At 43.3% G+C, this 16,780-nt stretch overlaps 1 protein-coding gene across 6 annotated transcripts in view; it reads left to right on the forward strand.

Annotated features, from left to right (window-relative positions):
* Positions 1-16,780, forward strand: part of TTC28 (tetratricopeptide repeat domain 28) — a 171,047-nt gene that overhangs the window by 81,720 nt on the left and 72,547 nt on the right. For all 6 annotated transcript variants that reach the window (XR_014573781.1, XM_083804594.1, XM_083804595.1 and 3 more), the window contains 2 exons: positions 12,954-13,101; positions 15,963-16,235. Coding sequence is in view for 5 of the 6 variants with exons in the window: in XM_083804594.1 (XP_083660720.1) it covers positions 12,954-13,101; positions 15,963-16,235 (421 nt within the window). In the remaining variant the exon portion in view is untranslated. The remainder of the gene's footprint in view (positions 1-12,953; positions 13,102-15,962; positions 16,236-16,780) is intronic.

Consider the following 16,780-nt stretch of genomic DNA (forward strand, 5'->3'; position numbering starts at 1 on the left):
CTCATGTCTTTCTCAGCAAGAGAAACAAAAATCCTCATACTAAGTTTGAGATTCAAAGAAAACCCAAGGGTCCGCCTGAAACATTAAAAAAAAAAATAAAGAAAAGAAAAAGCAACTGTCTTCCCTACCTGTGCCTTGGAAATACCCATTATGTGAAGTGAGAAACTATCCATAGCATCAGCTTTATGGCCAGTGTGAGAGTTCTACAAAGGGATTGTATTAAGCATGTGTGTTTCGTTTTCTTAGTGTCAGAAAAATGTGTTACTAAAACCAGGCCAGGTAAGCAGCTATGGTTTTAGAAGGAACTTTAGTTACCTCTTGTTGCAATGCTGAAAATGAAGTAGAAAGCAAATGTCCTGTAACTGTAACTTTCCTCTCTGATTAACTGGAAATTTTCTCCCTAAGATGTCCTTTATAACTAAGAACAAGGTCACTTGTCTTTTTCTCACAGCTGCATCTTGCCAGGCTAGCTAGTCTTTTCAATGACTTCAGTACTTTCCCTTCATAATTACCATATTTTAGCCATATGAAAAATGGCAAGATTCAGTACTCATCTTGCTTAAGTGCCTTTGTAAATGGACACAGTATGTACATGAGGAGTCCTCTGTTTTCCATCCTTTTTTGGAATAGCAAGCTAATATGGCTATTAAAGACATGAGCACATTCAGAGTGTCAGAGTTTAAAGCTGACATCACAGAGCAGAAAGCTGACAGAAAACAAATGTTTCACTGACTATTGGACTCAAAATTGGAGATGTCCCATTCTAGCTCCGAAGTGCTAGTGTGCAAGTTATTGTCTCTGTCTTCCAGCTGTCTTGATTTTGGCTCATTCCTTTTCATCTCAGTTTACTCTACAGAATCATAGAACGGCTTGGGCTGGAAAGGACCTTAAAGATCGTCGTGTTCCAACCCTGCTGCCGCGGGCAGGGACAGTGAGGCTGTGAGGGCCCACCCGTCCAGGCAGGGGATGAACGCCTGTGTTTGGAGAAAACTGGGAGTGTGGAGGTAGTTGTGAGACCAGCCTGCCAGGACCTGCCTGCCCGGCAGAACTGGGGCAGGGTTACCGGGACGCATCCTGCCGGGGAGTGCGGGGTGTAAGGAAGGCGGTGGCACAGCGGTTGGCTGTCTCGTCGGTCAGTTAGCAGCTTCCTTTTTGGCAGCGTAAGCACTGCCACAGGGGTGACAGGGATGGTAGTAGGTTTCTTCTGGTAATTTAGGTCCTATCGCATAGGAAACAGACTCACCTGCAGGACGTCCCGCCTCTGTGTACTGTGGGACTGAAGGGAGGCTTTGCCGGTATTTTCCTGTGGTAGAGCTGCTTGAGAGTGTCGTCCCATGCTTTGCGTGCTGCTGGAGCTGAACGTTCCTGTGGCTGTAGAGCCAGCCGGTAGCTGTGCGCTGTGCGATGCTGGAGGATGAAGGTGTGCCATTAATGCTCTCTGTTGGAGCTGCTGGCCTAGAAAGCACAGACTAATGCTGACAACAATAATAACAGCATTATTTATTCTTAAGTCCAGATTTCAAGATTTTAGTCAACCTCAGTAGTTTTACTGTAAGACAGTATTTACAAATCATTGCACAGTATTAGTTTAATCAGCAGTTGTGCAGCTAGGAAAAGACCTATTGTCTTAACCGTGAATCCAGATCACCAGGACTTTGTCCAGCCCATTAGTGCTGTATTATCTAACACAGATCTTTGAAATATTTCTTGCTGGATTTTCTGTGAAAGCCAAGCCTTGTGACTGTGGGCTGACCAGATGCTTTAATGTCTCACTTCTAGATTTTATTGTGTGTTTTCGTTGTGATCCACCTAAACTTGCACAGATGGCCAGCCTGCAACATGGAGAAATGCTGAAGAGGAGGGGCAGTCATTTAAGCTGCTACTCAGATGAGTAATTCGAAGTGAGGCAACAAAACTTTGAGCTGGAACATTAAGGCTGAGCAGCAAAAAGAGTAATTGTGGTGGGTATCTTCCACTTTAGGACATGATTTTTATTATTTCCTATTTTCCCTTTGTACTGCTTTTTTCATTTATTTTTCTTTTAAGGGCACAATTGCAAATATTAGTGTATGTTTGTATATACTTGAGTTCTGCAAAGATTCTCGACACATTAAATATTGCTAGAACTGGGAGAACTGTATGCAGATGTACATTGGCAGATAAATATCAAATGTTAACACAATATAAATCATGGTACAGACCTGAAACTAGACAAATTATGTGTTAGAAACAGTCCTGTCACTGTCTCAAACTTTATTGAGAAACACCCTGCAGGTGTCATCCATTTATTTTTAGTTCTGTGTTAATTCTGTGTCTATTAAATCTTCAGTAATATCTTACTAGGATTGGTGTTACTGCTGGAAGGTGGCTTACCCTTTCTTCTGCAACTCTTAAAGCTATTTGTTTAACCAGAAATTGAGTAAAACTTTATTCCTGCTAACTTGAAGAGGAATTCTAGCTGACGCTATGCTTGCCTCTGTGCCTGTCAACCTAAACGACAGCAGGTTGGTTGTTCTTTCCCTGCGCTGTGTTTGGGCGCCAGCGGACTGGTTGCTGCTTGTCTAGAGTGCTTTACTGCACTCATGGCTAGTTCTTACTGTTAGATAAGGCTTAATAGTTGTAGCTGATAAAGGTAGGAAGATTCTGTTTCCACACACTGTTGTGAGAGGTGAGAGTTGCTCCCTGAAGAGGAGGCTCTAAATTGTAGCTTGTATTTCTAGAGCAAGCCTGGAGCAGGCAGGAACGGAGCAACAACATTAAGCTATATAAAAAGCTGTGCAGTTAATTTTTGTGCTAAACTAAGTAAGCAAAGACTTGACTCTATTACTAATGATTACATTTAATACCAGTGGGAAAATGACTTGTGCAGTCTCCCACTGGTGATAGTGGAAGCACAATTCGTAAGAAAAATTAAAGGCTCTTTGGATAAAACAAAGCATAGTATTTTACAAACACTCACACCCCTTCCTGCTTTTCTATGTAGACTCAGTGGGACCTAGAGGAAATTTCAACTTTCAGGTGGCATAGTTTTTGTTAGAGACATCTTGGAAACGGTTAAAATACAAAGAAGCTATGCTGCAGAGATGGTACATCTGTCAGATGTCCGCTTGTTCTTTAGGGTAGGCTAATAGTACTGGTTCAGGTGCCAGCTGAGTGTATGGATTCAGGACGAAAATTGTTATCTTGGGTGCAGTTTTAACTGTGAAAGCAGCATTTCAATGCATATGGTCTGCAAGCAGTATTTATGCATGTGCTGCATGTGTTCTGAATTAAAGCACATTCTTCCCTCTCCCCACATTCTTGAAATCCCACAGCAGAGATTTGTCCTGTATTTCTCTCTAAAATTTGGCTGTAAAGCAGTTACAATTAGAGAAGAAAGATTCAACCTGGTGCCTGGCCCCAAGAAGCCACAGTGGCTGTTCCTGTATTTTCCTCCTATTCTGTATTCATGCGTGTTGTATTCGTCAGATGTTGGCTTTGCTTGCGTGCGAGGCTGCGAGGGAGCTGGGTGATACGTACGGCACAGTCCCACGCAGGACGATGGGTGTGTCCAGCACTGAAGCGTTCTGCAGACTCAGGACAGGCCGATTGAATGCTTCATAGATTATTCATGCTATTTTTGGCATCATCTGCTGATCTTGCAAACTAAGGGAGCATTGTAGAAAAAGTGTATTTCTATACATTTGCCTTTTCTGTCCAGATAATTGGTTGTCCAGAGTCTGAAGCTGACATGACTCTAAAGGTGTTTTGAATTTCCTCTCTTGTGTACAATGAAGGTCTTTGTCTTAAGACAGAATTTTATTCCAAGTCTTCCATATTTGTTTGACAGTTATTTTCTGGTCCGGGTTCATCTGATGTCATTCCAGTTTCATCTTTCTGTCTCTATTACCCAGTTAAAAGTTGGCCGGCAATTCATGATGTAAATGGGACTCTGAAGTTTGATGACAAAATTACCGGATGAATTCCAGGAACGCAGCTTGGGCAAAGAATACGCAATGCAGCGTTACCGCCCACAGGATTTGCAAAGGGATCACCTGCAGAAGGCGAGGGGTTGGGCAGAGAAGGGAGAATGAGCAGACAGAGGTGCAGGAGCCCTCACCCCCCCCAGAGGAGAGCCGTGGCTCCCGCTCCAAGCCTGTGTGGATCTGCAGCAGCTGAACCTGGATTTGCCGTGAGCATCGTGAGCTGGCTGCGGGCAGGAAGGAGGGACCCTTCCCTTGGCGGGTAGAAGGCCCCAGTGTCTTTGTCATTGCGCTCCTTGTGGGCAGCTTGCTTCCAGTAGGATTTCTTGCTGGCATGATCTGAGAGGATCAGCCGTTGTATGTGTTGACCTTCGCTCATCACGTTCTTGAAGGGATTGCCCTACTTTAGAGAGAAAGTTATGGTTTCTGGTTTTCTACCTGTTTAGTTTAGTGTGACTTAAGGAAGCCACGTGACAATATGCTCTCGCTGGGCTCCTGTGTGCTAATTGATGCCCTGGTTCTACCTATTTGAGAATGTTTATAAACAATACACCATCCTGCCAAGTAAAGAACTTGGGTAAAAATGCTTGTACCCTGATACTAAATCATATTCTAGAAGTGTGAGGTCATGCATCAGACTTTCTTACAAGAGGCAATGGTAAGACAGGATTGAACTCCTACAGCTGTTTCCTATCTCTAACTCTTGCAAGCATTGCGTACAAGATGCGCTGGGGATCCGAGTGATTTATTGCCGTGGATTCTACAGGGAAAAGTGGAATGAGCCTGAAGAGTTGTACCAAAGCCTGCTTCAGATGCCAGTACAGTATGAATATTTGCTGTGAAAGCCTAGACCGCTGGTCCAAAAAATTATAATACATTTTGATCCTTATCTGGTAAGAAAAGCATTGAATTATCGAGGACTTCCTTTACCAGACTTGTTTTTATGTAGCAGCATCTTGGAAAATGTAAAGGAAAGACAAGTCCCATTCATATTCATAAATGTAATTTCTTTGTACTGTATTTTTATCTTTATTGCTTGTTTTGTATTAATTGTAAGCCAGTTAATATTGCTCTTCCTAAAGCAGCTCGTGTATGTTAATACTAGAAGAATTCACAACAATTTCAGAACCAGTGTTAATATCAGTCATTTCAGTGATTGCATTTGCATTCTAATCCTGTTTCATGTTGCGCCTGAAGATCTAATATTCAGGTTCTAGATGGTTTTGTAGATGGGATCTCAGGTGACAAGGATCAAAACTCTAGCAAGAGTGTTTACGTTTGTATCGTCTGTATGCTGCTGCAGCAGCCCGTTCAGTGGCAACTCCTCATAGGACAGGACAGGACAGATCAGGTTCTCCTTGTGCATTAAATGGGCTTTGATAAACACAGATGAAAAAGAGACTAGCCTGAATAGAAAGTACACTGGTCAATAAATTGTGCAAAACAAATAGGATCTGTGTTTAGAATTCGAGAGAGAGAGAGAGAGAGAAAGCCTGTTAGGCAGACATTTAAATGCTGCCGCAGCTCAGCCATCAGCCTCCTCCAGAAAACAGGAGTGTTGGATTAGGAACGTCTTCTTTCACGTTCTCCTCTTGTTCATACACTTTATCTAAAGCTGAGGGTAGAGAAAAAGCACTAAAAAATATTTTTGCCATGAAAATATGACATGTCCTGAAAAGCACAGGGCAAAAAGGCAAGCCTGAAAAAATGTGAGGGGAGCAAAATCTCCATGAGGAGGGAAGAACCGTTACGTTCTCGGTGGCTCCTGTGCGGGGCGTGTTGCAGCTTCCGACCGTAGGCGTTCCGTGCTTGGGTTTGCTCTATGAGCAGCCTCTGTTAAGGGGCCAGTTTTTTGTATGGCTTCAAAACCGCAAGTGCCAAATATATTTTGCAAGTTAATTAGAATGATTTTTCTGTTGTTGTTCCCGGAGTATCAGCAGTGCTTTCAATAAAACACTCATTATTCCCTCCCTGTCCTCTTTCCCAGACCATCTCCACTTGGCCATATGAAATCTGTCGCTTGTCTCAAGTGATGGTAGTTACCTGGCTGACTGAGAAATGACTGTGTGAGGCTGCAATATCGCCTGATTTCCCAGAACAGAAGGTCCGTAGGTGTGTGGACTTTCTCTTACTCTTAACAGTCTCTCTTGCTTCGTATCAGTGACACGATCAGATCAGCTCTTTGCTAAAGCTGCCTTTTACGTTTTAATCCTCTTCCCTGTGTAATCACTCTCGCTGTGCTTACTGCAGGGGTTGGCGATGGAGACGCCAGCAGAAGCACCACGCAGAGCTGGAGCTGGCTCTGGCTAGAGGGTTGTGCAGTAGATGCTGTCAGCCCATGGCGTGCTGGTGAGTCTGGAGGTGGGAGCAGCTGAGCGAGTTTGCTTGTGCTCACACAAAGGACGAGACAAATAGTTTCTATTGAGGGAGATGCATCGAGTGCCAAATTTCAGCAAAGAGCAAGATTTTCTTTTTGCGTATGTTTGAATTATTGTAGAGGTTCTCAGATTATCCTTGCATGTTCACCAGAAAAGTCAGGAGATCAGATCAGAAAAGATACAGGAGCGTGGGTGTGGTGGAAGGGAGGGAATTGGAAACATGGTGAGGCAGCTGGGGGTGTTGTGGAGGACTGAGCAGAAAATGAGGGATGTTATCGAGGAGATGCTATGAAGATAGCAATCAGTAAGGAGGTGTAGGGAGGGATCAAGGAAACGATGGTGAGCAAGTTAAGGAGATATAGGAAATACAGGTTTGCAGCTCCTTCTCTTAAAACTAAGGTGCATGTTTCAGATTCAGGTTTCGTTTTGTGATTTGGCTATTTCTTCTTAAGCAATTTTATAGAAGGTTTGTTTGGTTGTTTTTTAATGTAGTACAGTTTCTCCTCTATTGACTGAAGCAGGGCTTTGTTATTTTGTAGGGTATAAGCGTCAGAACTTAAAAGTGTCTCCGTTTTAGCAAATAAACTTCAGTTCAGATTTAAGTACGTTGTAAATTGTTGAAGAGCGGTGTTCCACCTATCACTTGGAGAATACTGATTGCCAGCTGCAACGCTGTGGTACTTGGCCCTTCCAAAACACAGGTCCGAGCTAGGACCCATGTGGCATATATTAAAATGAGAATCAGGATCTCCTTCCCGAAACAATCCTAGAAGTGGGGAGTGTACTGAGCGATCAGTCCTTTGCCGGAAAAGACAAAGGACTTCTGTGTATATTTCCTGATTTATTTATTTTTTTTCCGAGCATCAGCGGCTGACCTCAATGAACCTGTTCATAAAGCAGTGTTAGTTTACCCCCTGCTATGGCTTTTTCTTTGTGAGAGCTGTAGTCAGGCAGCTACAGGGATTTGCTGACACAGTGCCTGTGTGCTGACAAGTGAAAGCTCCTCTCTCCCCAGGGAAGGCACTGACTGAGCAGGAGGCTCGGAGCCAGCGTTCACATCGCTGAGCGTGAGGGGGTACACGGGCAGTAACGGGGTGAGCTGTCAGGAGGGGGAGGTCTCTCTCTTCCCGGAGTCATCTGCTGGCTCCCTGATGAAGAGAGGAGGGGAGAATTGTCTGGTGTCCCGCTCGCCAGGGCACCGTCATCTGCAGGTTTTGGTTTGCTTGTTTTTTGCTTTTCTTGTTCTTGTTGTTATTTTTGTTGGTGGTGGTGGTGGTTTGTTTTTTTAACTCTCACACAGAAAATGAGCAACATTTTCCTGCCCCAATTGGTCCAGTTTGTTGGCAGTTGCAAGGTCTGATGAAACCAAAGGGAGTCTGGACTCTGGGAGCGTGGGCCCGCACGTCTTGGAGTCTGCCTGTGATCTGTCCCCGAGTTGGCTCCTTCTCCCTGAGATGTGTTACTAGATGCGAACGAATACTGTGGACTTCTAGTCTAATGGTGCTCCGCTGCAGCTTTACTCACCATTGCAAGGAGATTTAAAGAGAGGGGGAACTTGACTCATTAGTATGTTAACGAAGGATTGGGAAGGTCCTTTGCAAGGCCATGCTCTGAGAGTATCTTGCTGTTACCACAGATCCCTGCCTTTGGAGCTCTGTGCATAGGGGTGAGGCACAATCCGCCCAAAAAAGGGTAAGGCTGATGAGATGAGAAGTAAAACTGATCAGTACAAAAAGGACACCAAACCTGTTCAAAGAATTAAAAGCTTAAAAGTGGTTATCTTTGAGAAGATATACATAAGAGGAAATAAGGTAGATTTATGCAAAAAGAACAGATGGCCTGTTCTTACTTACTTAAGCCAACGTTTCAGGTGGAAATAAGGTCTCAGTCAGTGTGACTGAAATGTAAGAAAGTAAATAAAATTATGTACAACTAGTCAGTGGTACTTGCAGCTGAAGCAGAGCATAATCCAAGAAACAACTGAGCACCGGGATTCAGTACCAAAGTTATCTTTTTGGAAGGAATTTAAATCCTTCCATTTCAGGGTGGATATGGGTGAAAATATTTCTTGCAGTGTTTACCAGATATCTGACTGCCCAAAGGTTTTCTTCCAGCTATGGGCGAAGGAGGAGTTCTGGTGCCACCTTTGCTTAGAGATAAGTAACTGAAGTGTAAGTTTGTGAGGTTTGATCTAATACAGCGTTGCTGGTGTTCCTGGAAAAAGCGATGCAGAGCCTGAAATAATACAAGAGATTCCGGCTTTCTATATTACATTGAGGATGCAAAGAGCCACTGGTTAGAAAACACCTGCTGTTCTTTTGTCCCGTCTTTAGCAAAGCATCATCTTCTTGTTGCTTTGATCTTCTTTAAAGGAATCAACGGGCTTTTCTTACCTGGGATCACTGGTAAATTAATACGTTTTTCATTTTGGAAGGAGCAATGTGCTCTAGGTGACCCTGCTTGGCAGGAGGGTTGGACTAGAGGATCTCCAGAGGTCCCTTCCAACCTCAGCCCTTCTGTGATTCTGTGAGCGCTCCTTCAATCGCACTATGTGCAGATCAGAAATGTAAAGCTTACTGAAGCGTGGGAAGATTCTGTCTTCGTCAGGGCTGGAAAGATGCTCTTTGTCTCATTTCTTCAGCTGCAGCTGCTGCTGGCTCCCTGCCTTTCCTTTTCCTTTCCTCTTCCAAAGGGTGATTCTCCCCATTTCCCGTTTGCAGATTTTTTCCCTCGATATGGTGTCTTCATTCCAATGCTAAAATAACTTGTGAATGCCTCTTTTGGAGAGGAAATAGATGATATGAATGCTTTTTATTTATTCTGTTAAAGGACTCTGGGGAGCACAATATGTGGAGAGGGTTCTGCATAAACTGGAAACTGGAGGAGAAAGGAAGGAAAATTTTTTGTGGGAGAAAAATTGACCAAAATTTTCCTTCAGTTAAGATTAATAGTTTTGGGTTGTTTTTTTGTTTGTTTGTTTGTTTTGATTTTTCTGTTGGGCTCTGAATGCTGGTTTGTATTCAAATTAAGTGGTTTCCAGGAATAGATGTGGGAAGGAAATAAGACCTCTTTGCAGCAAGGACATGGAGCACGCATGCTGCTGAATGCTGTTTGCCAGTCTCTTCCCTGCCTTGTTCTCTTCTATCACCTGGGGCCTGTGGTCTCGCCGAGAGCAGAACTCGGGACGGGGGCTCTGTTCCTCAGCGCCGTGGGACGCGCACTGCGAGCTCTGGGGGAGGCAATGGTCAGTGCGGCAGGCTTGTTGCTGCTCTGCACGGTGCTCTGATGCCCTGGGGCCAGGCTTTTTTTCTGTTGTCAGGTTGCACCTGTGGTGGGTTTTTGTTTTTTGTTTGTTTGTTTTCCTGCTAGGAGATGTTTGTCTGAATTTCTGTACAAGAACTGGAAGTAGGGCAGAGGCTTTGTGTGTGTTTTGTTTAGCATGCTTGTTCCCCGTTTTCCTCACGGGGGTCATTTTTCTTCATGGGACACAGGAAAGCTATTTATTACTGCACCTGTAGCTGAGGAGTTACTGAAGCTGAGCTCGTTACTTCTTCTGCTACAGCCTTTGTCTGTATAGGATGGGATGTAGAGAGCGTTGCACTAACTACGTGGTCCCTTTTGAACCCTGGAAATGCTAACTGTAGTAATTCCTCTCTTCTGTAGGCCATGAGAGTCTCCTCTGCATCGTCTGTAGCATCCATCTCCCTTCTGCCTTTTCATTAAAACTCTTTATACGGCTTTTTGGGTTTGGGGGCTGAATTGACGTTCTGCGGTGTGCTTCTGATGTGCCTCCTATACAGGTAGTGTGCGTTTTGAGAGAAGAGGTGACAGGCTTCTACCTTTCTGTAAAGCGTGAGCTGTTGGAGATGCACAATGTGGAGTTCCCTTGCTGGCAGCTGTGTATTTGTGCCCTCATCCTTGATAATTGCATTAGGCAGGCACATTAGTCCTGGGTCTGTGAAACCAGCCTTGGCCTGAAAGGCCCCCATCAGAGACGTGCTGCATCAAACTGCCTCTGTCAGGAAGCAGTAAAGAAAGTAATTAAATTATAATTCTTGGGGGGAAGAAAAGGACTTAAAAGTGTACACCATGATTTAGGTGACAGCACACTCGCTGCTTGGAGAACTCACGTTTTATGGCTGCTGCACATCTCTTAGTTCTTTATATTTTCACCGATTTAAAGCATCATACTAGTAATCTAATTAACATTGAATTGGGTTTCCAGTACAGTAGCTTGTTTGGTTCAATAAGAACACATTTATACTAAAGGTTAATGAAAAGAATTTTGCTTTCATCAAATTCATTAAAACTAGTTCTACAGTCAACGATTGCTAATGGAAAAGGAATTAAATATTAATATCTATGAATTTCTCATGTCATTTCTGATTTTCCTTAATCTCTGCCTCCATGGACTGGATTCTGAAAGTGTCTGCAAGCTCTAATGAAATACCAGTTCGGATATTAATTGGAGATTTATCCCGTACAAGTAAAAAGACCTTCACACATGTACTCTTAATGTATCTCGAGCACGGGTTTCTGTTGCAGATGGGTACAAATAGTGATTGTGTCTTACCCATGAATGCGATACTAGGAGCCAATCTTAAGGAGCAGTATTATGTTCTTTAAGCACTCTTTAATACAGTATAAGTTTTTATCTTCTATTGTGTATCATTATTGGTGCTATCAAAGTAGTTTTCAGTGAACCAAGAGTACAGCAAAGTTTGGGTCATAAAGATATGAGTTGGACATGAAGATAAAACTTGAATAATGGATATTAAATATGTTTCTTAAAGATTTAACACTTTTTTTTTTTTATAACATAGTGTCTAGAGGTATGTGCTACAAATATGTCTCAGCACTTGGAGTAAGTGGTTGTGGTTTCTGTGGTCTCTGGTGCCGTAGGTCTCAAGGTAGTTCTGCATATCCTGTGAGCAGAGGATTTGCCATTGCTTTATGTGAGTAGGACACATTTCTGCAGTTCTTGCTTTATGTGGGGGTTCTTGGTATCACAGTTGAGGGGAATGCAAAAGCTCTGTTTGGGAACACCTTTCAGATGCATATTGAGGTTGTTGATGTAAGAATGCAAATGTGTAGTGAGAAGAGACTGAAGTTAATTTGAAGGTATTGCATGGTTCCATGAGTGGTTTCCATTGAAAGGAATAAACAAAAATGTTCTTGTGAATGTGTTCAAAATGATGAGTGTCTTGGCTCAGTCTAAGAAGTGCATGTATAGGCTGGTACTCCAGATTTGACTACTTGTTAGTCTGTGGTCTGATTCTCACTTTGGATCGCATTTCAGTTCTTTTAGATGGTTGCAGTAAGTGCAGTTGCTCACTGTACTTTCAAGCTCATTGTATTTAGCATGGTTCACCTGTGCCCTTCTTTTTTTTTTCAATTAATTTTGCTCTTTTCCAGCTTTTCATCACTGTTATTTTGTGTGCAATCTCATTTTCTCCCTGCTCATGGTTCTGACTTGCGTTCTCTGCATTGTTGCTGCACTTCTAGCTCTCACCCCCTGGTACACAGCTTTTATCTCAACACAGTGCTCTTCCTCACTTTCTTCAGTTCCATCAAACTATTCTTGCAAGAGCGTCTTCCTGCCTCACTTCAAGACTCATAGTCTGGGATTATTGAACTGCCTGCTCCCATATCACTTAATGATATCCTGGTCACTTTGTAAATAACCTGATTCAGCAGCATACTGCAATTCAACAGTATGGCATATCTGTTTGCCTAGCTCTCTGGCTGATACAGCATCTGTGTTTCTTTAATTGTCAGTTCATTCATGATAAAACCAATAAAAAATTCCATCCTAAGTGTGAAATACTGGCTCCTTATGGTGCTTGCTTTGTGTGCACGGAACATTCTCCCTTTCCCTTAGGAAAGCTAACTTCAGAATTCTGAATTGGGCATCCTGGTTCAAAAGTGATTCTGTAATTGGAACAGAATGGTGTTCACATGCTGCTGTAAATTGGAGACCTGACTTTCCAGGGGTGATACAGGTGTGAGATGGGTTGATGAGTCAATAGATGACATTTGCTGCACCCAGCAAGTGGGACAATGCTGGCCCTGTCTGCATTGAGAGATGCATGTGAATAAGGGAGATTTTGATCCTATCTGGAGTTGTGTATAGTATTTCATTACAACTTAAGCTTTCAATACATTTTGTTCTCTGCTAATACGGTGTTTATATTGGACTCATTGGTGAGAAATTTTGAGAAAGGAAGCGTGTTCTTTCTATGCTTTGTGAACCAAGAGAGTAGAAACTGAGATCTCAAGAGAATGAGCATTTGGTTATAAGAAGATCAGAATAAGTAATTTGCCGAGTCCAAGGGGAAAGCTGTGTGTCTGAATGGTAATTACCATCCCTGGTCTCCAGAGCACTTCAGAGGCCTTGCAAAGGTCGAGGAAGTCAACACACAATGGGGATAAGCGACTGGCTGGGCAGTCACAAACCAAGCTGTAATGCTGGATTTTTCTGATTATATCTAGCATGACCAAAGAATCCTGAATGTGATCATGTAGTGTCAGCCAGTGTGAGGTGACTGGCAGATTCGGTATTTGTGACCTCTACCAATTTAGTAATTGACATTTCTTCCTTTTGGTTTTTCAGGCATACTTCCGACAGGGCGTAGCCCTTCAGTATCTCGGACGTCATGCAGATGCACTGGCAGCATTTGCATCGGGTCTGGCTCAGGATCCCAAGAGTCTTCAGCTTCTGGTTGGCATGGTCGAGGCTGCCATGAAATCTCCCATGCGAGGTAAGCACCAGGAAATTTTCTCAGGTGATCTGCTGCTGTGGTACTTAGAGGCAGTAGTTTCAGTCTATGGTAACTCTGCCAGCGTCTGAGGGGGAGAAATCTGGAGGCCTGAAGAGAATGATTTCAGGATTTGACTTTTCTGCTGAGAAGTAGAGCTCAAAGTAGGCGGAGGAAGAAAAAAAATAGTATTGTGATTCAGTGGGACAGCAAGATGGTGACACCCCACTCAAGAGGCACTGGGGAGATGAATCAAACTGGTATTGTGTAACAGTTCCAATGACATCCTTGCTGCTTTGTCTTTCGTCCAGTACTGGTGCAGATGGAGATGTGCACTGCTGTGGCCCTGGCTTTGTTATTACTTGGAACAATTTCCCGCAGTGCTCTAGTGCTTGGCCGCTGGGCACAGGGAGTCCTAAATGGTCAGGGCCAGAGTTTGTGCAGAAGAGTACTCTGGCAGATTTTCCACAGTATTAATGTATCTCAAAACAACGGTCCGGAAGACAAAAGTCTGCTCTGCTATTTCATTTATATTTGGGAAGAATGTTGACATAACGTGGACGTTGAGGTAGTATTAGCTGTAGCTGTTTTGCCTCTTTCATAATGGTCCCCGTTTCCAGGGACAAAGATTTTCTTGTCTAGAGGAAGGTAGCAGTATCCTCTTTGCTCTGTTGCTCTGTTTCTCTTGCAAGCTCTTTGTTGCTGTGTCCTAATGGTATTTCGGGGGGGCGACGACGCATGATAATTCTCATCATTAGCAGATGCTGCTGGAGGCCCCAGGGCTTAGGGGTCAAGAAGCACTGAAATGAAAAAATATTTCCATTAGTTTTTTTTTTTTTTTCCCCTCCATCCTTTAAAATGGATTCATCTAGAAGTTTCTGTCCTATATAGCAGTTAATGCGGGAAGCTAATTTCATTTGGTACCCAAATGTACTGTGGCTGCTGCTTAGAATGCAGGTGTTCTGGTATTACTCTGTAAGCAGCCCCCAGTCTGGCTGGATGATCTCACTGTCCTGACATACTGCGGCCGTCTGTTTGTACTGCTGCTCCCTACTGTGCTTCCCAGTGTTGCTGCTTTCCAGTTGTTATCCTCTCACTGAGTGGTTGGCAAATTTTAGGTTAGCTTTGCTTATAAAGTACTAGTTTTAATTTGAGTGTGCGTCTATGCTGTACTACTGCAATGAATATTCGGGAGCTTAGTCCCACTGAGCTAGGCACTCTATGAACACTTCAGTAGTTGTTACATTATCGTTCTGCCCCCCTTTACAAGAGTTTGCTGCCTATGAGAGACATAGAAGAGCTGTTTGGGTATTATGGTGTAAAACCAGTCCTGTGTAATTTGATTCCACCAGGATAATTGATAATTTCAAGCTATGGGTAGACTGGTTTGAGTGGTCGCTTCCCGAATACTTGCATTCAGAGAAAGAAGATGAGCAACTGGAAAGGCAAAAGGGTCTGTGTTAGTGATGTGCAAAAGGTTATTAAAAGCAGACTCTGAGGGATTCAGGGAGTGTAGGTTTGCAAAATATAGAGATGAAGCTGAAACTTGCTTCTACAGTAAATGAACCCCTAATGCTGCATCGTTCACCTGGCTGTGGCGATGTCTCTTCCCTCGCTGTTTGCTGTTGTGCGAGAGAAGCAATGACCTCTGTATTGGCCCTTCCATTACCACGCTAGTTCACCTTTTCTATTTGACTGTAGGATTACCAGGAGCCCTTGCCTTGTGCTTTCCTCTCTCTCCCTATGTTTGCATGCATTACCTGGCTAGGATTGTAAGCTCTGTAAGACAGGAACTGAATTTGTACCTGCTCTTGTAGTGCTATGCCTGTTAACTGTGCTTTATCAGCAATAATCGGTTTTGTTTCCTGGTGGCGTGTTACAGCAATTATTTCTATTCTCTTACATCTGCATTTAATCCCAGGATCAATCTAACTGTATGTTGGTAAATGGCATCACACTCACACTGTTTGCGTCTTCAGGGAAGGGTAGGAAATCCTCTTTTGTAGTTATTTATATACGCTGTGATTGTAGAGGGGCAGAGATGATGAAAACTAGGAGCACATGGCATTCTGAGGTTGCTGTGATAATGTTGATTCAGGTGAGAGCATCTAATCCAGAAATCCTGCTTGGTCATAAATATGGAAAATTAACTCAGCGTGGTCAGGTGGAGCGCAGCAAACTCTGGAGTCCTGTTATATTGATGTCTTTACTGAGACGTGCAGCCAAGATGCTTTATCAACAGCATGATAAAATCAATTAGACACATTATCACTAGTCTGTCAAGTCCAGTGCTGTTTTTCTGCAGGTGTACCTTCAGATCCTGGCTGCTTATGAGAGCAGGTAAGGCTGTGTAGGTTGAGCAGCTTCTTTCTGCTATTTTTGTCACTTCTCTTGGCGCACGTCATGTGCACAGTATGTGGACAGGCACAGCTTTTTCAAACATTCAGCTGAAGTTTGTGCTAAAGGAGCAGAACCTACAGTGCTCAAATACACTGCTGGTGGCCCATTTCCAATCTCCTATGAAACTCTACAGGTGTTTTCTGTATTCTACTTGCCATTAAACCAGTCTTCAGACCTTAGTATAAGACTGGTTTGCATTCTTGTGCTGTCTCCCAGAAGTGCTTTCTGCAATGAAAGCATCAACTTGCTTGTTGACCTGACCTGTCTCAATGTGCTTGTACTAAATACTAAACTATGTGTTTGAGCCCTGAATTCCTGTAATAAATCTTGGTTTGATTTGGGTAGACTGGCCCTTAACTCATGTGTCATTTGGTTACCAAAAATGGAGATGAGGTGTTAGGCTGGTTTGTAGATGAAAATAACTTAGTTTGTTGAGTAACTCTGCTTTCCTTTATGTATTTTAGAGTCTCTGGAGCCAACCTATCAACAATTGCAGAAGATGAAGCTGGACAAGAGCCCCTTTGTTGTGGTGTCTGTGATCGGCCAGGAACTTCTCACAGCAGGCCATCATGGGGCCTCTGTGGTTGTCCTAGAAGCTGCCCTGAAGATTGGCACTTGCAGCCTAAAGCTGCGGGGATCAGTGTTCTCTGCGCTGAGCAGTGCCTACTGGTCCCTAGGGAATACAGAGAAAAGCACCGGATACATGCAGCAGGACTTGGATGTAGCCAAGACTTTAGGTAGAATTCTCATTTCACTCGTTTGAGTGCTAGTTTGGTGTAAATGGAACAAATTAATAGTCGTGCTAATGGTCAGCATCTCTCTATGATGCTCAGATTTTTGTGGTATTTTACAAGCTACCAAATCAAATGTAAAATTTCTTAAATGTGTGAACTACGGGCTTGTGCAGCCCTGTTTACCTATATGTGTGAGGGGACAAGCAATCAATGAATATGCTAAGGTTTTACAGGGTCCTCTAATTCTCAGGTGTCTTGTATATGGGGACTAGTCTTACTTCCTGTGGAGATAGGCTCAAAACCTTAAATGTGTGTTAAATGAAGCAGTCTGTTTGTATGTGGGATTTTTGTTTTGTTTAGCCTTTTTTTTTCAATAATTACTTAGAAAAAGGTAGTCAGTCTGAGCTTCTGAGACAGTTGCTAGGGAACAAGAACAGAAGACAGTAGTAGATGTACTTTGTGTCTGAGCTGGGCTGCAGAATTGCTTTCTGGGGAAAGCTGGCATGCTCTTGTGTTAAGCCCTGGACCATTCAGTTGTTTTCACAAAG

Source organism: Anser anser (genome assembly GCF_964211835.1).
Source record: "Anser anser genome assembly, chromosome: 18".
Classification (NCBI taxonomy): Eukaryota; Metazoa; Chordata; class Aves; order Anseriformes; family Anatidae; genus Anser; species Anser anser.